This window comes from Bombina bombina, chromosome 3, assembly GCF_027579735.1.
Source record: "Bombina bombina isolate aBomBom1 chromosome 3, aBomBom1.pri, whole genome shotgun sequence".
Classification (NCBI taxonomy): Eukaryota; Metazoa; Chordata; class Amphibia; order Anura; family Bombinatoridae; genus Bombina; species Bombina bombina.
In genome coordinates, this window is record NC_069501.1 from 1,149,194,103 (window position 1) to 1,149,213,144 (window position 19,042).

The following is a 19,042-nucleotide window of genomic DNA, read 5'->3' on the forward strand; positions in this document are numbered from 1 at the left end:
GTAGTAAAAAGAGTTTAGACAAAAAACTGGCAGATAGGTTGGGTGACCATATCTGGGATAGACTACATTTATAGCACTCTGGGGATTACCTAATAGCTCTGCTCTGAAGACCATGTTACCAGGGATGGTAGGAAAGTCATAAAGAACAGAAAAGGGGTGGTGTTTGAATGATCTAGAAAAAAAGGGGTCAGAGTAGTGAGACTGTATCAATAACTCTCTATCTTCTTACTGAATATGTATATTTTGGCTATATATCTGCCCCCCCCCCCCCCCCCACCGTGAGTGATTATGTGCTATATACCTTTCAATAAGATTGTATATCACTAACTATCTACCTTATTGCAGGATTTGTAGAATTTTGGCTATATGTCTGCCCTTGGAGGGACAGAGCCGTGAGATTACATGATATCACTAACTCTCTACCTTCTTTTTTATATTTAGATTTTGGCTATGTATCTGTCCTCCCATGAGGGATCACTTGCTATAAACCTTCCAACTTTAATTGTGATGACTGGTTATTTGCTAGCGATTGTTTATTATTTACCTTACCTGCCCTCTGTGAAATAGTAGGCTAAATAATCCTGTGACTTCTGGCTTTATATACCTCTCAGTGTACATGATACTACCTAGCTATGTACCTGTATACTTTATATATGTAGAATTTCTGACAATCCAATTAGTCTGTGTTGTATGTGGTTTACATTTACTTCTTTATATTACATAAATTTCTCTTTTTATCTTAGATTACTGGCTTTATACCTGGTATTGTTCTTTATTGGCGCTCTAAAAAGTGTTTTGGAACTAAAATTATACTCAAAGTTTGAAGAAAAATGTTGTATATCTGAAAGTAACATTTTACTAAAGTTTTAAAAATACATACATACATACATACATACATGTGATACCGGTATTAAAGGGTAACAATTTAAAATAAAAAAATGTTTGCTTAATATGTTAAAATAATTGTTATGTGTTAAGTTCAATAAAAAAGAGTTGTTACAAAATAACCTTCATTAAGACACAGTCTCTGCAGAAGGTCAAAGGCTTTAAAACGTAAGGCTAAATGCTTAAAAACATAAGAGAAAAATTGTGTGTCCAAGATTTCCAAATATAATAGTAAAATATTACTTTAAGATATAAGAATTATTCCTTAAATTTTGAGTATAATTTTAGTTCAAAACCGCTTTTTCAAGCACACCTTTAAACCTTGTCTAATCATTTTAATTCTTTTTGGAATTCACCAGTCACAAGTGGGAGTATTTCTGGCAATTAGGAGGTGTAGTGTTAGTGTTTGTTCACACAAAAAAACTTTTACTCTTTATTGTTCTTTATGGGGTCTGCTAGCTATTTATATGGGATTTCTGGCTAGCTAGCTATATATACATTATGTGTGTATATACTGTATATATATATATATATATATATATATATATATATATATATATATATATATATATATATATATATATATATATATATATATATACTGTATATTATTTAAATTCATATTTTTTCCCTTTGTATATACACCTTTAATAGCAAATAGACTCATATATTTGATCTAGTGTTCTTAAAAATGCTTGAATATCCACAGCTCTAATCCATAATACAGACACAAATAAATACATACACAGGTGAATATTTAAAGAAATGCTTTTAATTTGATATTTCTTTGCAAGTTTAAAAACAGCTTCAACCACAATGGCAGAATCTGCTAAATGCCTCACTAAAAGGACCCTTTAAGAGATTGTAATAAACTCCTTTAACAGAAATAATACTTGTTATCTTTGAAATTGCACATTTTCAAAACTTGGCAGTATGTCGATCACAGTTATCACATATACTGTGTTTTCATTATCACACACTTTAAGTCTGACATATATAGTTCTGTCCTTTTCATTTCAGCAATTTATAGCACAGTGAGATATCCCCAATAAGCCATACTTCCATCAGTTCTGTAATTAGAGATGTATGTGGCAGACTTGGGGTTATATGTATAATTTATCTTTCATGCTGTTGAAAATAGATGGTCAGTATGGAGAAACAGACAGAAAAAAGTACCTCTTAGTTCCCCAAGATTACTTAGAGGAAATTTTTAAAACCATACAGTTCACACAAACACAAAATATTAGAAAATATGAAGTAAAGATTTTTAAAGCATGGATTGTCTTCTGGGACACTTGACAAGTGCAGATTTAAAATATTGCGTGTTGAAAATCTAGTAGTTTTAATCTGTCACTGGGTGAGTGATATCTCAGACATTGACAACTGACGTTCTTCAAAAGGCAGTAGATGTGGATACTGAAAGATAAAAAAAAATATATAAATGCATGTCACACAACAATCAGTTTATACCCATTAAGCTTTTGAAGTCACAGTATTAAGTAATTAAGCTACATGGTTAATGCTAGGCCTGGTCATTTGGATCATTCGTGATGAACTAAAAGTGTAAGAAGATGGCTGCTTGCGGCATTCGTTTTTTTTTCTGAGCCATATCTATTTAGGAGTTCAACCCGCATTTCAACACGCTTAGATCTGTGCAAATCCAGATCTTAGTGTGTTGCATTTTCACAAGAATATATTCGGCTTCGAAAAGAGTTGAATGTCATGAGTGTCCACCTTCTTACGCATTCGGATCATCGTGAATAATCGGAATTCATATGCCTAGCCAATGCTTATTAATTATGTTAATGGTGCACTGGTTTTATCCTGATTCTTTAAAGCTTCCCACTCAGGCCAGATTATCTAACATGTGCCATGAGATACCTCACACGATTCTAGAAAGGCAAATTTTTCTGTATCTACAAGGTCACATGTGAAGGAGAGGCCATTTCATTATACTGCTGCACTACATCAAATCAGAGTTTTGTTACAATTAGAATTCGTTTCTAAGAGAGGCAGCACTTTTCTTTCTGGAATTTCAGTGTTGACTTTATTTTTCTTAGAGAATTTGCAGAGTTCTGCCCCTGAGATGTCTGCATACTGATTTCACTCCAAACTGGAGAGTTTTTAAAGTTACTCCCTTGACTTAAGTATAACTTAATTTTATACACAACCCATCCTTTATAAAATATATTATATTATCAACAAACACACACATTTATTAAATACACTTTATTGTATAAAATATTATCAAGTATTTATAGTAGAAGTTTTGTGCATGTATCTAATATGACTTATATATTTTTAAAATGAAACATAAACTTACTTGAGCTTGCATTCAGGCTTCCTAGAAAACCTCCTCCAATACTACTCGATAGTCCACCTCCAAGACTAAGACCTCCGAGTCCACCACTTCCACTGAAGCTTAATCCACTACCAAATCCAGACAGTCCTCCGCCAAGACCTCCGCCAAGACCTCCGCCAAGACCTCCACCAAGACCTCCGCCAAGTCCTCCGCCAAGACCTCCGCCAAAACCACCACCAAGACCACCACCAAAACCACCTCCCAGGCCAGCTCCTGCACCACCTCCTCCACCTAGTGCAGCTCCTCCTCCATAAGAAGTTTTAGTTGAATGCACAGTGATTCCACTGCCAGTGCTCAGCCTAGGAAGGAAGACAAACAACCATTAGCAAATTTTCCCACTTAAAATTAGAGTTTTGGGACGTGAGGGTGCATTTAAAAAGAAGGAAAAAAAATCACTAATTTACATTTTGCTTTTTAATTTTGATTAAATGCTGTAATTTAATATTTTGACAAGTACAGTATATGGTTTAGACATAGCTGTAAAAAATTTTGAAAGTATTTTCCCAATAAAATTTTCAAATATTTTAAATCAGAAATTCAAGGAACAGTTGGTAAATTATGACTTCACATCTGTTCTTAGAGGCACATTAAAATATGCCCTGCCGAGCACAGTGTGATAAAAGGAACGGAATTCGTAAAGGTACATCTTGATATGAATATATGTGCACAATCTATACTGCACATAAATCAAAATCACTACGTTTTTATAGAAAACAGCGACAAGTAATATAATATAGATCTTACACATTTTCCATTTTTTGGATATCATCCTCTCCTATTTTGTCTTGATCATTTGTCCAGTTTCAATATTTTTTTTTGGTCTTTCAGGAATAAGTGACAGAGCAGTATAAGAGTAAATAATGCAGTACATGCATACTGAGAATATCTAAGTATTAAAAGAAGACAAATTGCACAGACTGCTGCTGTTTAATTTCACTGTGGGGACACTACACTTGCAATCAGGGCATCTGTTTTAAAACTGTAAGTGTCCAAGAAGGCAGAGCAGCCATACTAGGAGTGTAATTAGAATTTGTCCTTAAACAAAAGTGCAAAAGTACAAACTATAAATCAGACATTCTCAAACTTGGCTCTACAGAGGTTTTGGAACTACATTTCCCATGATGCTCAGCCAGCTGACAATATTATTAAATATTATTATTAAAGGGACATGAAACCCAGATTTTTTCTTTTAAGATTCAGAAAGAGCATGCAATGTTAAACAACTTTTTAATATACTTCTATTATCTAATTTGCTTCATTCTCTTGATATACTTTGTTGAAAAGCATATAAAATAGGCTCAGGAGCCGCTGATTGGAGGCTGCACATAGTTCTTTGCTGCTCCTGAGCTTACCTAGATAAACCTTTCAGCGAAGGATAACAAGAGAAGGAAGCAAATTGAATAATAGAAGTAAAATGCATTCATGTATTGACAGACTTAAGTATGTGAATACTGATGAGATGACATTTAATGCTGGCACTGGGCTCACCAGACTTATTATCTAGGCACATATAATGCAATGTGTGGCAACCTGCTTTGGATTTCTTATGACAGAATTAGTCATATGGAAAAGCTTTATTGTCTAACAGAACTAAATGAAAATAAAATGCGGAAATAAGCAGCTTGTACATAAAAATAATGTGCATAAAGGGATTATAGATAAAAAAAAAATAGTTTTCTGTAGCAGGAAAATGATGGTCATTAATTAAATGTAAGTTCTAGCTATATATGAAGATTTACCCTAGTTTAATTAAATGTTTATTTATTTATTTATTTGTACTAATAAAGATTGATAACAAGGGGGACATTTTTAATAAATCATTTGTTTATATTTTTAAGACACATTAGCTTACAGAATATAAAAATGACAATACATTCATCTTGAGTATTCAGATAATACTAGCAATTTTAAAAGGTGTTTTAGAATTAATTGGGCTAAAACCTACTTCTCCATCTGAAGAGTTATATGAGTTCAGAATTGCTTTGGTATTGAAGGGTCATTTAACATATCTTGCTTTTGTGTAAAAATTGTGCTTTGTCCCACACTCCCTAGAGAAGCTAAAATGCCGTGCTTTGGACCCAGGTTTTCAAAATGCTTCAAATTGACTAAACCAGTCATTTGATTAATAACATCTGCAGGTTAATTATTAAATATAAATTAAATGCATAACAAAACACACACACATATTATATATATATATATATATATATATATATATATATATATAGTGTGTGTAGCTTTGCCAAAAGAAAAAAAGAAAGAAAATAAAGAGCCCCATTTACAGCACTAAACTATTTACATATTTACTGCATAATATAAATGTTACGGTAAGGATAATGCATAACTTCTAAGCATTGACATATATCTCTGGCATGCAATATGTGCAACAGTGCTTATTTGATCTATCTTATTTCACTGCTTCAAACAGGAAACATTAGGGAATAGTAATATTTGTTCTCCTGTGTTGAAATTTTTGCCAAGAACGAATAAGTCAGCAAACAGCAGCTGTACAGAACACAATGCATAGGTTTCTCCACTGCTCCCTGCTCGATTTCAGCAGTAATATTTTACTGGAATACAGCACAGCTATTTTTAGCAACCTATTAAAATGTGTGCTATGAAGAACACATTAAAGACAGTATCTTGTTTGAAGCAGAATGTAATCATGAGTTTAGAAACAGAAATTAAATTATCTACAGTAAACAGCAGCAACTGACAACTCATGCAATTCTTTATGGATATATATATATATATATATATATATATATATATATATATGTTTTTATTTCAATGTTATGCTATACATATCTATGCATATGCCACTGATTTTTAAAGAAATCTCAACAGAGCATATTTTTCATTTAGACTATGGACCCATGTTGTTTTAACTATGTGGACTTTGTGAATAATTTCAACTAAACAAATTATTTTCCCATCATTGAATTCATAGACTATTAATGCTTCTTAGTTAAATTATAGTGTTGTTTGATTTCACAAATATTACATTTCCCTTAAAAGGACAGTATACTTTCAATTTTTTTTCTCCCCTTTAATATATTTCCAATGATCCATTTCACCTGCTGGAATATATTTATGACCAGATTATGAGTGGAGCGTTATTTAGTGCTTTCGCTAGAGCACTAATTGCGCAAGAAGTAAACTTTTTGTGGGAGTCAGGTTGCGCTTGAATTACAAGTTAAAAGTAAAAAGTTATCACGCTCGCTAACCCGACGCGCGCAAACAGTCTATTACCCCATAGAAGTAAACGGAGCAAAAAAAAGTGGAGAAAAACACCCTCCCTGCGGAGCTAACCTGAATGTATATTCTCATGTGCGCTAACCTAACATGAAAATATGAATATTTCACATCCGAATGTTCTGCACATAGCTGCATATGCTCTATTTATTCATAAATACATATTTCTACATATATCTGATGGTATTTTGGTACAATATACTGTGTGTGTATATATATATATATATATATATACACACATGATTATATATAGGTATAGATATATACAGGGATATATATATATACACACACACACATGTTTATATATAGGTATAGATATATACAGCGATATATATATATATATATATATATATATATATATATATATTTATATATATAGGATTATCTATTTAAAAATAATTATTTGCAGAATATTGGAATGTGAAATATTTATAGTAAATACATAGTTAAACACTTTACTTAATATGAATAGAGCATAAATATGATTTTTCCTGTTTTCAGCTACTTTATTGCAAAGGGCTCCAATGCACTTATATATATATATATATATATATATATATATATATACACACCTATGTATGTACACATGTATATGTATTATCTCTATCTTAAAGCCGTTTGCCGCCTTTTTTATTCTAAAAACTGAGATATCAAATGTTTGAACCCTTATACATTTTTTTGTGCAATATTTTTTTCAATAGTTTTTATTAGATGGTGTTATTATTATTTTACTTCTATTATAAATTGTGCTTCATTCGCTTGGTATCCTTTATCGAAGAAGCAGCAATACACTGGGAGCTAGTGGAACACATCAGTAAGCCAATGATAACAGGTATATTTATACAGTCACCAATCAGCAGCTAGCTCCTGAGCCAACTAGGTATGCTTTTCAACAAAGGACACCAAGAGAATGAAGAAAATTAGGCAATAGAAGTACATTTGAAAGTTGTTTAACATTGTATTCTCTGTCTGAATCATGAAAGAATGGTTTGGGTTTCATGTCCCTTTAAGGCTTGGCAGCAACATAGTAGCTCAAATCCAATCAAGTTTTTAACAAAAAAATAAACCTAATTCAAAGGATAGAAAAGACAAAATTGATATAAGCAGAGGTGCACTTAAATTAAATTAAATAGACACATTTTTGTAACAAATGTCCATTAGCAAAAAATGCTTCTATTTAAAGTTATTACTTGTTTTCAGTGGCATATGCACATATGCCGTGAGTGCCCCGTGCACCAGCTTTCAAACATAACAACTTCTCAGAGAGTTGGCAGTGGCTTTTGTGACACAAATTAACTTTTCGCTGATGCAATACACACCACCTCCATCTCTCTGAGAAGTGGTGTTTGATCCTTGTCCTCTACACTTTGCTAATAGTATATTTCAAAATTGAAAAGTACTCATGCACCTTTCAGTATTGACGTTTTCTATCCCTTTAACAACTAACATATAAGATAGTGTTATTCAGCTTTGTCAAAATGGTTCTACCATGTGTATTGCATTGGAAAATTCTGCACTCCAATAGTGGATTGAAAAAGAAAATATCTCAGAACTAAAGTAGTAAAGGGGAAATGTGTTAGCAAATGTGCTATCTATGCATAGTGTCTTCAAAAGAGGTGTCCCTTACAAATGAATTGTAATTTAATAATCTTTTTTATTCTTAAATTTCTATAAACGCTGGTTTAACCTGAAAGATTTGTTTTTATTAGCCTAAAAAAATAAGTGCCATATGCTCTCTCTGTTTCAAATAGATACAGTATATGTTTAGGTGTCCTATATACCAAATGTGCTAAAAATGGCAACTGCTCATGGCCACAAAATTGGATCCAGCCTTTCTATGACTTATACATTAATGTAATTCAGATTACCTCTGTCTGACACATTTCTTGAGCCATTCCAAAGTTATAAGATTTCAAACACAGCATTTAACACACTGCATGGCTACTCAAATCAAACTATACCTGTCTATTTGTCTATCTATCTATCTATCTATCTATCTATCTATCTATCTATCTGTCTGTCTGTCTGTCTGTCTGTCTGTCTATCTATCTATCTATCTGTCTGTCTGTCTGTCTGTCTGTCTGTCTGTCTATCTATAATTTTAAATTAATAGATTTTCTGTGGATGAATACAATTTCAATGTGACCCCTGAGGAGCAAAATGTGCAAACCCCTGTTAAAACACTGCTGTTACAAATACTGTACATCATGAAATTTAGCACTATTTACTGATCTTTAAAGTGAAATAAATGTGATGCACAGATGACACTCTTATTGCTAAACCGATAATCATTTACTGTCCTTTGTACTGAACTTCTGACCCTGTTGCTTGTACAAATACATTGTGTAACCAGAACTGCATTCATTCTAGTCCAATACTGAGTACTAAATTTACAGACTAACCAGTTTGCCTTCGCCTCAACCTGATCTTTGCAAAGTCTGATTAATTTGCCCTGTTCTTCTGCTACTGAGCTGTTCTAGTGGAGATCTGTGATTTACAGTCTATTGCACTCAGTTACTCAGCATAACGGGCTATCAATCACACAGGTTCATGGAAACAGCTGTCCACAAGCAGACAGCCTGGAACTGACAAGCAGAATTTCAGGTCACCACTCTGAATGAACAGAGAATACACCTTAACACAATAAAAACTTATAGGACATGACATTTGACTATGACCTAGTGCAATACACTTAGCTTTTTAACTCTTTTTTTTTAATGAAGCAGAAAAATGCCATATAGAGATAAAAAACCCATTGGCTAATAGATCAGTAAGCAATGTACATACTAGCAAGTGTAAAACTGATATTGGCTTTTTTAAAATAGTTTCAGGTAAAAACTGAACATGTTTAAATACTGCTCTTTCATATGGATGATAGAGCATTTTTAAGACACAATGTGCTAGTTTACGAGTGGTGTCCAAAATTGGGCTTTCGCAAGCACGATATTTGTGCTCCACTCAGTAATACCAGCACACGCAAATATGGGCTGATATTACAAGTAAAGCGCAATGCGAATGCAACCTCGCATTCGCATTGCATTGAAGCTTTGCGCTCATGAGAGTGCGCTTCCAAGATCTATAGGCTCCAATGGGATCCTCATTCTGATGCCAATACACATGGCAGAAAATCTAGCGCAGCGCAGGGGGTAAGTGTTGGACAACATATTTAAAATATATTTGTATATAACTATATACATATCTCTTTATGTGTTTATATGTGTATATACAAATATTAACACATAAATATATATGTAAATAAGCATATACATATCTATTTATAGAGAAATCACAGTCCCCAAAGTAAAGGCACTTTTCAGTGACTTTTTTTACTAACACCCCACATCCCTTCACTATAACCCATTATAAACGGCTTTGTGTAGGTATTTTAATAAAACAAATGTTCATATTTTTTATTTTTAAAAAAGATCTGTACACTTTATTTTTGGGGACATTAGGGGATTTTTTTTTCATTAAGCACAGATCTGATCTTTGGTTAATGAATTAAAGTGCAAAGTGCTACTGCGAGCTTGTGGTAGCATTAACCAGCCACTTGTAATGACTGGTTATTTAACGCGCGTCCGTAAACTGGCAAACTTGCCCATTTTACAGACAAACATTAAATTGAGCTCCACTTGTAATCTAGCCCAATGTCTTTTTAATGTTTTGGAGGGCATAACACCTCCCAGCATCCGTAGAACTGCCTATGGGCACTAGAGTATTATGCCTACTTTTACATATGTGCTTAATCAATAAAAAGTTTTAACTTCAATGTTGAAATAAATAATAATGTTTGTGTTATGGTCTGTGCCAAACCGTTAGGCCAAATAGGAGTGAATGTCTCTTATACTTACTACGTCAGGAAAATGTTGCATTAAAAAGAAGTTTATTGATCTCAAGTGCTATTGTTTATGTAGAATTATGTGGGGGTTTTTTCCTTTAGAAGCAAACATTACAGTGAATTCTTTTTAAAGTATCAGGTGCAACGTGAACACCAAATAGCAGCAATGCATAAATTATGCATCACCAGTCTGAACCATTTTGGCACTAAGCCTCATCTCATAAGAATGAATTACCTTAACTCCTCACTATCCATGAGTTTCTTGTAGGCAGTAATTTCTACATCCAATCCCATTTTCACTGCCAATAGATCTTGATATTCTTGTCCGTAATGAGCAATTTGCTGCCAAGTGAAAAAATAAGGAGAAAAAAATGAAAAATTAGGTGTATGAATATAAATGTATCTAATTTTATTTTTTAGTGTACGGTGCATTCATTCATTTTATGTAGTTATAATATTTTGATATTCTGTTTTTCTTAATTCCTTGCTCCTTTCACAGCCAAAGTGGTATAATGGCTTATATTTTACAATAAACAATGCTTTCCAAGCAAAACATTAAAAAAAGGATGTAAGATTAAAATAAACATTATATGTCATCTGCTTCATTACCTTTCGGATGTCATCTAACTGACCCTTGAGAGCGGATGCTTGTTCTTGGTATGTGTCAACCTCACTGCCCGTGCTGGATTCTGCTTCTACAATTTGTGACTCCAGCTGAATATTCTGTAAAAAAGCAAAAAAAATATTATATATAAATAAATGTGCTTATGACATATCTATTGTGGGAGCCAGAAATTCAAGACCTTAAAATTTGGGGACATCACAATTATTGTTAATAAGGTAAATATGAAGGCTGGTGAGTGCTAAAAGACCAACATTTAATATTTGTTTAAATATTTCAGTGCATAAGGTGAGGCACAAAAACCCTATGCAAAAGACCTAAGTCGGTTGCACTTAAATATGCATAATAATGTATTTTATTCCATACAAAAAACACCAAAATAAACAGGTGATATTTCTGGCCAATGCTATTATCTATATCTACTTGGTTGTACTCACAACAATTGACTCAAATACAGAATTGAAAATAACAGTGAATAGCAATTTATCTACAGTGGATTAAATTGTTTACAAATATATCCTTGGCCTTTATATTGGCATTTGGAATAGCTGATTTAGCCTGTAGTATCCCTACACAGCCAGCAAAATAAATTAGACTCACAGTGGGAGGTGGAAGAGATAAATCTCTAAAATGTTGATTTTCAATTGTTGTTTCTAAGTATTGTACAAAGAGAGAGATAAGAAAGGGAAGCATTTGAGTGATAAGATAACGAGATTTGTCAGCAAGCCAAGCCTATTTTGATGGGCTGTGGTTTCAAAGAGCAAAGGCAGCTATTTCTTTTGAAAAAAAGAAGCATAAATGAGCAATTTCTCATACATTTTATCCGCTGCAACTTTTATAACAAGTCATGGGGAACATATTCAGAGACAAATAATTTTACAAATAAAAAAAATAGCAAACAAAAACCTTACCAATGTCTTCACACGCTCAATTTCACGTTGTATTGAGTCAACCTGTAGTTTGACCGCCCTGTATTCCTCTTTGTATGAAGTCAGAGATTGCACTGCGGGTATGGTACTTCCTGTTGCCAAAATAATCTGAGGCATAAAATACAAAAAACATTAGAAAGGAAAACATTACAATACATAAATCTTACCATACATGAGAAATAAATGCATTTGTTTGTTTTTCCCCTTAAATAAAATAACATAGCTGTAGATTCTATTCCAGTTGTAAAAGCTTATCAATAGAATTTTACTACAAAATTCTCAAAAACAATTTATGAAGAATTTCTATAGAATTTTTCCTCCTTGTTAGAATATGGTGTATAAATGGTAAAGATATAGCTTAAGGACCAGTAAATACAGTCGATTTGCATAAGCAATAAATGCATGATGTAAAGATAATGCAATAGCACTTAGTCTAAACTTAAAATGAGTAGTAGATTTTTTTCTGACAAATTTCAAAATTATATCTATTACCACTCCTACTGTATCATGTGACAGCCATCAGCCAATCACAAATGCATATATGTATGTTCTGTGAATTCTTGCACATGCTCAGTAGGAGCTGGTGCCTCAAAAAGTGTAAATATAAGAAGACTGCACATTTTGTTAATGGAAGCAAATTGGAAAGTTCTTTAAAATTGCTGCTCTATCTAAATCATGATAGTTTAATTTTGACTATAATGTCCCTTTAAATCAATCTAGAAATTCTCCCTTTAAACAGGTGTATATAAGTACAACATATACTAAGTGTTTTAATAATAACTATTTCATATGCTGTTGCAATAAATCTTACCTTGCTCTCAGCTGCGGCAAAGGCTTCCTGTTTGGTCTTTGCTACCAATGCTTCATACTGCAGTTTCATGTCAGATATGGCTGACGTTAAGTCTACAGCTTGAGCGTAGTTATCGAAAGAAATGGATATGGCTGCTTTGGTGCCGTTGGTAACAACAGTCTGTACTTCTCTGACTTTCTGTGTATTTAAACACAAAAAAAAGACCATTAACAAATGAAAGGGAAAATATGTTAGCATAGTGCTAGAAGGGATTTAGAAATTCACAATAGATCAGCAACGTAAAAGACAATGGTAGAATCTGAGCATTTGTCTTTGTATTGATATTTTTGACATTTCATGACCCCAAAGATATTTATATACTGAAATTAGCATAGACAGTGATAAACATTGGTTCTTAATGAGTTGCTATGACTAAAGCAATACTTTAATAAGTAATAAGGTTGCGCAATAATGCAACCTTTTCAAATAGTATTTTGTTGCTCCTGTTGTTCTGTGCCACCTTGGTTATTTAAATAGAAGCAAATTTGACATTTTTTTTCTTAAATTATACAAAACTGTTGGGTTTCAAGCCCCTTTAAGCTTTATATGGAGACACCTATAGAAGAAACAGCAAGCAGCAGTAAACACGTACATAGTGTATGATATGGGAATAAGCTCCTGTTTTGATTTCTTGCAATAATAATTTAATGTGGTCTATTTTATTTTTCCAGTTTGGTAGCTATTGAGTTAAACCTTAAATAATAAAATAATTATACATATCTTAAAAAAAAGCACACTGACAAGTTAATAGCAATAGTTTGTTGTACTTACAGCATCATATAATTGTTTGGAAAGGGTGATTTGGTCTTCAATTCCAGTAAGTTTGGTTTGCAGGTCAAATATTGTCAAGTACAAGTGATCCACATCCTGTAATAATACAATATGTTTTTAACATTAAAACCTTAAGAGAAAGTAATGATTATGTGTGAATGTGCATCTTATGATGCTATTTCCTTTATAAGCTTAGACTATTCAAAAAGGAAAGGTCAAATTAAGTACCGTTTTGTATAAAATAAAATGGTAACATAAGAACAAATTCTGAATGTATGACATGTTACCTAGGTATGCTCTTTAACAAGGAATATCATGAGAATGAAGCAAATTTGCTAATAGAACTGGACACCATTTTTAAAAAGAAATTGTATGCTCTTTTTGAATCAATAAAGAAAAATTTAGCCACCAATCAGCAAGCGATAACCAGATTCTGAACCAAAATGGGGCGGCTCCTAAGCTTACATTTCTGCTTTTCTAATAAAGATACCAAGAGAACAAAGAAAATTGATAATAGGTGTAAATTAGAAAGTTTCTTTAAAAATGGGTTTCATATCCCTTTAAGCTTATACTTTATAGGGAACATGGGCAGGTTTATCGGGTCTGTGGTTAATATCAGCCCTTCAAAATCTACGTTTCTATGTATTTAACTAAGAAAAAAATCATTATGCTATAATTGTTCCATATGACTAATTTACTTCTCATTTCTATGGCTTATTAAACTCACCTCTTTTAGAGAACTCCATTCTCCCTCTAATGACTTGGTTACTGAAGTTTCTTCATCGTATCTGCAAATAGAAAACATCACAACTGTAGATTACATTTTTCTTTTATAAGATTATTGATTGATTTATTTATTCATTCATTGTATGTATCACTATCATATATTCATTTGTAAAACTGAATATATATATATGTGTATATATATATAGATAGATAGATAGATAGATAGATAGATAGATAGATAAATAGATAGAAGGCATTCTCTGATTAAAAATCAATATCATTTTAATGTGTTAAAGGGCCACTAAACCCAAAATCTTTCTTTCATGATTCAGATAGAGAATAGAAATTTAAACAATATTACAATTTACTTCTATTATTTATATTGCTTCATTTTTTAGATATCCTTAGTTGAAGAAAAAGCAATGCACATGCTGAGCCAATCACACGAGGCTTCTATGTGCAGCAACCAATCAGCAGCTACTGAGCATATCTAGATATGCTTTTCAACAAAGAATATCAAGATAATAAAACAAATTAGATAATATAAGTAAATTAGAAAGATGTTTAAAATTGCATTCTCTTTCTAAATCATGAAAGAAAAAATGTGGGTTTCATGTCCCTTTAACATTTTCAGGGTTGCCCCTATCCTCAGACACCCCCCAATATCTTAACACATTAAAAGGATATTCATTTTTAATTGGAGAGTGCTTTCTGTGTGTGAATTACCTACAGGATTTGAAGTGCACCCCGAATGTTGGACATTAGTTGTGGTTGGTGATCCTGGAGAACTATATACATATATATATATATATATTTATATATATATATATTCATTCATTCACTTTTATATACATTTTAAACAAGATTTTGAGAGGATGTATGTGTTTGTTATCAGGAATTGTGTGCTCAGTATATTATGGCTGCACATCTGTGCTTAGTAGCATGTTATAAAAGAACCTAGTTCTACACAATTATTTAACTAGATGGATTTACTTACTTAACTTGTATTTCTTCAATGACCTGCTTGTAGTTGTCAATTTCTGCAAGAAGAACTGATTTTGTTTGTGACAAGGTCTCAATTTGAGCTTTGTAACCAGCAACAGCTGTTGTGCTAACTACAGATGGGCTGACTGGTCCACTTGCATCAGTTCTGCTGTACATGGAAATCTGAGCTTTCAGGATAGTATTTTGTTGCTCTAGACTGCGGACCTTAAAAAAAAAAAAAAAAAAAATATGGAAAAGATGCAGTGGGATTCAATGAGTCAATTCAGGAAAATACACTGATAAATAATATAGGTTAAATCAAATATTTGTATTCTAAACTGGCAAATATATCCTGTTAAAGGGACATTATACACTAGATTTTTGTTTGCATAAATGTTTTGTAGATGATCCATTTATATAGCCCATATGGGGGTGTTTTTGTAAAAATGTATAGTTTTTCTAAATTTTTATATAACATTGTGCTGATTTTCAGACTCCTAACCAAGCACCAAAGTATCAGATGTATACTCAAGTCTACAGACTCCTGCATACTCCTGTTTGTGTAATTAGTAATTATTACATGCAGTTCTATGAAAATTGGTGTATACTGTCCATTTAATATGTCAACATCTTAAAGAGATATGAAACACATTTTTTTCTGTCATGATTCAGATAAAACATGCAAATTTAAGCAACTATCTAATTTACTCCTTGTACCACAGTTTATGTGTTTTCTTGGTATCTTTATTTGAAAAGCATTGAAGTAAGCTTGCTACATTTAGCCACCAATCAGCAGGCACTACAGATGGGGCTGAACCAAAAATGGGCTGGCTCCTAAGCTTACATTCCTGCTTTTTAAATAAAGATAACAAGAGAACAAAGAAAAAATGATAATAGGAGTAAATTAGAAAGCTGCTTAAAATTGCTTGTTTTATCTAAATTGTGAAAGAAAAAAATTGGGTTGCATATCCCTTTAAGCACATTTGTCAAATGTAATTATAAGGTATTACCTCATCTGATAACTAATTTATTATTTTATTGTAAACATTATTAAACCTGCTTAAACAGTATTGTATTCTTCTTCATAATGATAATAAATAATAATAATAATAATAATACAATAATAATAATAATAATAAAAAAAAAAAAAAAGACAGGGCAAAAATATTTACTTTGTAAGTAAGAGGACTGAACCTATATAACCTCTATATAATCTATTATACAATTTCCTAATCTAATCACTGATTTACAATTTTATTGTATAAACGTTAAACCCTACTTTAAAACGAGTACATTATTATTATTGTTTTAAAAAACAGACAAGGAAACATATTTACTTTGTATGACATAGAGCTGCAGATTATATGATGCATCAGGAAAAGTGATATAATCAGGACAAATGGGTCATCATGTTTATAATATGAATGAGCTGATAGTGTATATATATATATATATATATATATGTCTGTTGATTTCCTTGACTATGTTACTTTGCAATGTATTAGTAAAGTATATTGATGTAGCATTTAAGAAATGGAACTCACAGCTGACAAATAATTGGGCAGTGCTTGGAGTAAAAATAAGAGTGAAGTATAATAGATTATAATACAAATAAACACAGTACACTCATTTAATAAATTATTTCAGCAGAAATAAAAGATGTACTAATAAAACACAAATGTTTGCTTTCTTAAATAATTATTGGTGCTTCTTATTTGGAAATATTTTTTTATTAGCTTATCTTGTTCAGATATATATTTGTGGGCTGTAGTAGTTGCTAGCTATGTTTTAAAAAAACGACTCAATTGCAAACAACCATTAAGATACCACAAATGTACTAAAACAGAAAACAAACAGTTCTATTAGAAATAAATGTGAGTATCTAAAATGCAACTATCTTCAGCTATTACCAGACAAATGAAAACATTAATATTATAAAAAAAACTTTAAACGTATTATTTGTTTAAATGTATTAGGTTGACCTAGTTAACCACACATTGAGGACTAAGCAGGAATCCTGATAAAGTTTAGTGAAACAAATTGAAAGGAGTCTAAAAAAAAAAGGAAGTTTATTAATCAGAAGCTGGCACAGTGTTATTATGTGCCTATTCTTTTTCAGTTTTACTAATAACGATGTAGTTTTACTTGAACTTAGACACAATTATTAAATATTTCCTGATCCAGTTACCATACCTTGTCAATGAAGGATGCAAACTTGTTGTTAAGGCTCTGGAGTTCTTCCTTCTCCTTTAGACGAGTAACTTGGACAGTGTCCACAGATGGCAGGGAGGGGTCAATGGAGGGAATGTCAGAGATGCCAGGAATACCACCAGGTCCGCCTGGACCACCAGCCTTGAGGTTGTACAAGAAGGCAGGACTGAAGCCATAGCTTCCTACCTTAAAACCTCTACCTCCCAGACGACCCCTCAAAATGCCAGTGGCTCCACCAAGCCTACCACCTGCACTCCCAAGAGCCGAAGCGCCTAGTCCCAGACCAACACCACCACCAAAGCCTCCACCAAAACCTCCACCAAAGCCTCCACCAAAACCTCCACCAAAGCCTCCTCCAGCCCTGAAACCAGCTCCTCCTCCTAGACCTGATCTAAAGCCAAAACCTGCCCCTGCACCTGAACCTGCCCCCAGGACTCTGGAAAGTCCAACTCCTCCAAAACCACCTCCAAATGATGACCCATATCCACCGGACTTGAAAGAACTTCTTCCAGCAGAGAAGAGTCTATTGCCTCCATAAGAAGCCCCATAACGCACTGCTGTGCTGCTGGCTTTTATTTGTCTTTCCACGGTCATCCTGAGAGCTTTATGTATCCAGTTCTGAAGCTGTCCAGAGCAAATCTGTATTGGATCCCCATCTGCTTATATACTTCTTTCACCTGGTCTGGGGAGACGCATCAGCTCTAATTCTTATTGGGTAGCAGTATTTTTTTACAGCAATCATCAAAATTTTGAGAGCTTCATTTCAGTATGTAAACCTACTTGCCTGAGGGCCACAAACATCAAGCTATGGACAGGGTCTCAAACTACAGAAGGAATTAAGAATATGCTGTTACTGAGTGTAAATTTAAGCTTATTGCTAAGGGCCAGCGTTGTCTGTAACTTGCTGTAGGCTTAACATTGTTTCAACTTGTAATCTTTTTCGGTCTTTTTTATTTAAAGAATCATCATTTTTTGTAGGATGCTTTCAAAACCCTAAAGTAAATGTGAAAGTGTATAAATCTGCAGTTCTGCACTCTAGACACTGAAAAGAATGTTGCCACGTAAGTGATAGTTTAACTCAGCAGATTTAACCTTGATCTCTCATTTTAGTGAATATGAATATATAGAGTTTGATCACTATACATAAAAATAAATTACACACTTCAGTTCTTTTTTTTTTATGCTGTCAACCCTTATTTATTAAAATGATTCGCAGCACATTTACAATAAAAAGCTGCTTCTGCTGCACTTGTTGCTACTGACATTTTATTTTCTACCCAATAGGTATCGGTCTTTCTCTTTCTCTCTCTCTCTCTCTCTCTCTCTCTCTCTCTCTCTCTCTCTCTCTCTCTCTCTCTCTCTCTCTCTCTCTATCTATCTATCTATCGATCTATCATCTGTGTATCATCTATCTATCTATCATCTGTCTATCATCTATGTATCTATCTATCTAATCATCTATCTAATTATCTATCTATCTATCTATCTGTCTGTCAGCTATCTATCTATCTATCTATCTATCTATCTATATGTGTGTGCTAATATATTTATACCTAAATATATAGAAGTTACAGAAAGAGAAAGGACTCTCACTTAAAGTATCTGCAAA

The 19,042-nt window shown here is 32.8% G+C and overlaps 1 protein-coding gene across 1 annotated transcript; it reads right to left on the bottom strand.

Moving 5' to 3' along the window:
- Nucleotides 1-1,637: 1,637 nt before the first annotated feature.
- On the bottom strand, nucleotides 1,638-18,077 carry LOC128654558 (thread biopolymer filament subunit alpha-like). The gene is made up of 10 exons (XM_053708540.1): nucleotides 17,416-18,077; nucleotides 15,236-15,447; nucleotides 14,240-14,300; nucleotides 13,513-13,608; nucleotides 12,703-12,879; nucleotides 11,874-11,999; nucleotides 10,950-11,063; nucleotides 10,576-10,682; nucleotides 3,209-3,546; nucleotides 1,638-2,301 (listed from the first exon to the last, which is right to left on the bottom strand). The coding sequence occupies exons 1-10, from the start codon at nucleotides 18,025-18,027 to the stop codon at nucleotides 2,279-2,281; spliced, it is 1,866 nt and encodes a 621-aa protein (XP_053564515.1). The 5' UTR covers nucleotides 18,028-18,077; the 3' UTR covers nucleotides 1,638-2,278.
- Nucleotides 18,078-19,042: the final 965 nt, after the last annotated feature.

Coding starts and splice junctions, on each gene's coding strand:
- LOC128654558 (XM_053708540.1), bottom strand. CDS start 18,027: ATGACCGTGGAAAGACAAATAAAAGCCAGCAGCACAGCAGTGCGTTAT. Junction 11,064..11,873: donor TTGAGCGTGTGAAGACATTG/GTAAGGTTTTTG, acceptor GCTTTTTTACAG/AATATTCAGCTGGAGTCACA. Junction 10,683..10,949: donor AGTTAGATGACATCCGAAAG/GTAATGAAGCAG, acceptor TTCACTTGGCAG/CAAATTGCTCATTACGGACA.